The sequence below is a fragment of the Merops nubicus genome, unplaced genomic scaffold (genome assembly GCF_000691845.1).
Source record: "Merops nubicus isolate BGI_N331 unplaced genomic scaffold, ASM69184v1 scaffold22254, whole genome shotgun sequence".
In the NCBI taxonomy this organism is placed as follows: Eukaryota; Metazoa; Chordata; class Aves; order Coraciiformes; family Meropidae; genus Merops; species Merops nubicus.
The window spans coordinates 1,488-6,357 of NW_008606495.1; the positions used below are offsets into that span (position 1 = coordinate 1,488).

Here is a 4,870-nt window from a genome sequence, read left to right on the forward strand (position 1 = left end):
TGCTTTGGTCCTCTGCTACCCCATCTTTTGGTATCTCAGCTTTCTTCCGAGCCTTTCACAGACCCTCACAACCCTGATAAACCCCAGAGATGCAAAGAGGAATCTGATTTTTGTGGTCTTTGACAAGAGCTTGCCAAAAAGGCGCCACATTTAGTTTTCCAGTGGAGGAAGCCTGTTGTGGTGGCTGCTGGACATTGCTGAGGTGGGAGGGAAACCCCTCTGTCCCTGTCGAGTGCAGAGCAGCCACAGGGGAAGGAAGCAGACCCAGAGGATCAATTGTCCAGGTAAAACCAGCTCGCTCTCAGCTACACAAAACGTTCACTCCATTCTGAGCAGGAAGTCACCCAGAAACCCAAATCTGACTGAACACTAGTGCTGTGACTGGTCCCATCTCGAGGGGGGGCAATTTGGTTCCTCCCTTGGCTGCGTAAGGAACACAGTGTGAGACTGATCACCTCTGAAGGTCATCCCAAGGTAAGCCCAGCTCCAAACCCGAGGTACTGAAATGGAATAAGCTGCAGTGGGGTGACAGAAAAGTCACCACAGAAGTCCCATGCAGCCAGAGGCAGGGGCTGTGTGTACAGAGAGGTCCATGCCTGTTTCAAGAGCACAGAAGAGGAGCTGGGCATACCTTGGCCTCCCACACTTGAGTGACCTTTGGATCAGGGGTTTGAAGTCTGTAAGAGAAGAGTTTCTGACTTAAAATGCACCTTCAGCCCCAATTCCTTCGTACCGCTCCTGTGGCAGACAGACAAACGTACCATGGCAACTCAGTGGCTCCTGTACCCAAGACCCTGAGAAACCTTCTCCTCAGAGCACTGCCCTGGAGCACAGGCACTCAGTGAGAGCACCAAGCCTTGCTTCTTCCTTTCCAAACAGAGCTGGAACCTGCACTCAACTTCTAGGGCACTCCTTACTTCTAAAACACAGCTCGCACAGCCCTGCTCTGAACTTTGGACTTTTCCAGTGGAATTATTAATATTATTTTTTTAAAAACAATCAAGTCCTCGAGCTCTACAAGACTGTAGATTGCACTACAATGTAAAATATGGAAAGAAGAGTAATGGAGCTATCAAAGCTGCTACAAACCAAAACCATTTAAAATATCTTCATCAAGGATCGTCAGTGCCTTGCTGGCAAGCAAAACACATCAAAGACCCTTTGTCCTTCCTGCTGCCCTCAGCCTTTGGATTAAATGCCTGAACAAATCCTCCCAAACAATGGTAAAAAAAACCCCAAACAAAAAATAAACATGGCAAGTTGACTCCACTTCTGGACTCCACACACAAGACCTGATGAAAGCACTAATCAAAGGAGAGTTGCTCCAGGCAGAGACAGAAGAGGCCGTTTTCTGTGGGCAGCACAACTGGTCCCACCTCCTTCACCTCAGCTCCTTATTCATCACCCTCCACTGGCAGCAATTCAGCCCTTTGTCCAGCCCACACCCCGAGAGCTTTTACATCTTTCCAGCTTTTTTGTTGCCAGAGGCTGGCACACGCAGGATGTTTGGGGTTTCCTCCATGACCCTGACAAGCAGGTTATCGATGTAATCCTCCAGCTCCCGCACCTGCAGATCCTGCCTGCTGATGGCATCCTTCTGCCTCAGCACCAGCTGGATCAGCTCGTCGTGGGTCAGCTGGGCGTAGGCATAGGCAGGGTCTGAAGGGTCGTATTTCTGAGGGAGGAGAAAGGCAGGGTCAGTGCAGGGTCAGTGCAGGCTCTAAACACAGGGTGTCTGGCGGCCAGCCCGGGCCGGGCCAGGCAAAGCTCTTTGCTACAAAGCACCTTGTGGGACAGGAGCAAACCTAGCCTGAAAAAATTCCTGCAGAACTATGGACTCGTGCACTTCCAGAACACAGAATGAGCTTTTGGTGGTACCTGGGGGAAAAAAGAGCAACTGCCTCAGCACGTGTGTGCTACTCAGGGCACAGGGACACCACTCCCAGAGCTCGGGTGTCCTCCAGCAGGCTCAGACACAGCCAGACGTGGCAGCCAGCAGCCAGGCCGTGGGATTTAGCACCAGATCCCTGCAGGATGTCAGTCCTGGGATTCACCACTGCTGCAGCCTGGGCTGGAGCCACGCTGGCTCTGGGCAGCAGCCCACCCAGCTTGGCAAAGGCACACAGACCATCACCCACCACTGGCTGCAGACGAGCAGGGGGACAGCCACTGGTTCAAACACACCAGGAAAGCCAAATTCAGCTTAAGCAGCAAGAAACACTCACTTAGGCCTCTGGCATTTCCCTCTTACTGCAGTTATCACTGTAAAAACACAGTGTCTCCAAGAAGTCTGCTTTTAACCCTGAAGAACTCGACAGGCACTTGGCAGCCTCTGCCCATTCCTCCACTGCCTTCTCAGCCCCGCTACCTCACGCCTCATTTTTTAGGTGAAATCAGAGCCTGGCAGAACAAGGATGACAATTTTCAGCTCGTTCAGAGTATCACACGCCTGTCTGAATCATTTCACTCCCATTTTCACCTCTTCCACTCACACCAGGAGGAGGCACTGCAGTGATAACTTCATCTTCCCCCAAGCCCCCATAGAGACAATAAAGGTACCAGGGATTTTTCCCAGAGAAGCCATTCTGAACAACACAACTTCTAAGCTATGCCCCAAGCCTGAGGGTCTCTTTTGAGGCCAAGATTATGCAGAAAGCTCCTTTAAACCCAAGCGATTGCCCAGGCTGCACAAAGGCTTTGGGGAGGTGGCTGTGCCCTGAGGGCAGGTGCCGGGTCTCTCCAGCTGCAGGGGCACTAGTGCACACCACCAGCAGCACCCACCCCGAGGTTACTTCTCCCATCTGCTCAGCTTTAAGAGCCACATATTGCAGTGTGAAAATCAGCTCTGGGGACTAATTGCATCCGGCAATGAACAGCAACTGATTTGTCCAGTCTCCTGAGCTGATCCCAGACCCAGAGCTGCCCCAGTCACCAACGGGACCATCTTCCAGGGGCAGCACCACCAGTGAGTCACCCCCAGCCCTCCTGGCTCCAGGGAGTCAGACACACCCCATGCCCCTCCCCACCAAGGTCCCTCCACAAAGGAGAGGCACTGATTCCATTACAATCACTTTGCAAAAAAACCAAACATTTAAAGAAGTGTTTACTGTCCCCACCTTTGGGGACTGACAAAAGGCAAGCTCCTGCCCCCCATGGGCTAAGAACCAGGGAAAAAAGCCCAGGGGAATGATCTCAGATTCACAACCTCTGCTCAGTTTCTGGCTCCAGCTCTGGACTGAAGCACTGCACCCCTCCATACCTTCACATTCATCCCCAGCAGCTTCTCATTCATAGTGCTGATGACGTTGAGGTTTTTGCTCTGAGACTTGTTGGCCGTGGCGTTCATTGGCTTCACAGGATGGAGTCTGTAACACCAGAACAGGCTCAGGTCACACAGGCAGCACACGCAGCACTGCACAGATCTTCAGACTCAAAGCAAATACAGCAAGAAACTGGGGGAAAATCCTACCCAGCTCTATCTCCAGAGAGATAAAGGACTCGGCTTCAGGAAGGACACACTTCTGTCTAAGCTATAGGCTTTTCACAAGTATACTCCAGCTTCTCAACCTTTAGTTCTCCCTACTATCTTCTCCTAAGGCACTGGAGATAAAGCAGCAGTGACAAGGGGTGCACACCTGAGTGGCACACTGCAGGACAGCCAGGCTGTCTGCATGCAGCAGCACTCACGCTGCTCTTTGAGCCTGGCTCTCCTAACAAGAACATATTGGTGGTTCTTGCAACACAGCAAATACTTCTACTCTCCTGGGACAGGCCTGTGTTACCCCTTTTCCAGCACAAACTTACAGCATAAGCTGCCAAACAGCTGTCTTCATTTGCTTGAGCAGGATTTACACTGCCAGTTTTAACATGGGAAGAAAAATTTACTTGGATCTCAGCAAATGCCAGCCCAGAAGTGTCCTAGACAGTTGTGCAGCTGCAGTCCTGAGGGCTGACAGGTCAGCAGCCTCGGCTGGCAGAGCCCAGGCAGGCAGGAGGAGCTGCAGGCAGCTCCAGGAAGCAGCCAGGCACTTTTGGGAGAGAGGCTCTGGCTTCATCCCTTGCTGCAATCCACTCGGGGACCCAGGAGCCCAGTTTGGGCAGGAGAGGAAGCTGCCCAGTGTATCAGGCTTCCTGCCACGGCTCTCCCACTTCTGACAAATGCACCAACTGCAGCCCATTTTCCCAGTGGGATGAAATGAGCCTATTTCTTCAACTGCAGCCAGGTTTCCCTAGCGTTTTCCCCAAGAGGAGCACCACAGTGGATGGATGGCAGGGCCCCTGGCACACCCCGGGCTCCTCAGCTGACCCCCCTGGTGCCAGCAACAACCCTGTGCTGCCACGATGGCACCCGGGGCACACAGGATGCCCTGGCAGCTGGAGGGCCAGGCCTGCACTGGCAGGAAGCAAAAGCAAGGCTGGCACGAGCACCAAGGGGCTCTCTGTGCATCCCCCGTGTTCTCTCACCTGTGCTTAGGAGACAGGGTTTCACTGCTCTGCTGGCTTAGGCTAGGGAATGTGTCAGAGGGTGAGACCCATGCCTGAAGAAGCTTCTTCTTGCCAGAATCTCCTGCTTTATCTGCGGAGCCCTCGGCTGTTGGCTTTTTCGGAGACTCTGCTCTATGACTTGGGGTGTCAGAGGGGAGAGAACGAGAGGAAGAGTAAGGCTGGGAGGGACGTGACAGGGAGGAAGAGGAAACAGAAGGCTCAGAGAAGTCACACTCTGCACACTCAACACCTGCCCTGATTTTCAGCTCTGGTTTCTCCAGGTGACTGCCGTGCTCCCTGGAATGAGACATCACACCCAGGCCTGAGTCAGCCAGCTGCTCACTGGCACCGTGCACATCCCTCCTGGCAGGCAGCACGGCCGGTC

General features: G+C 53.1%; 1 protein-coding gene across 1 annotated transcript; it reads right to left on the reverse strand.

Annotated features, from left to right (window-relative positions):
• Positions 1 to 1,456: 1,456 nt before the first annotated feature.
• Positions 1,457 to 4,623, reverse strand: LOC103772346 (rab11 family-interacting protein 1-like; the record flags this gene model as incomplete). The annotated part of the gene is made up of 3 exons (XM_008939675.1): positions 1,457 to 1,675; positions 3,260 to 3,365; positions 4,465 to 4,623. Coding segments are annotated over 3 exons (484 nt in total), but the record flags the coding sequence as incomplete, so codon positions are not given.
• Between the last annotated feature and the right edge of the window lie 247 nt (positions 4,624 to 4,870).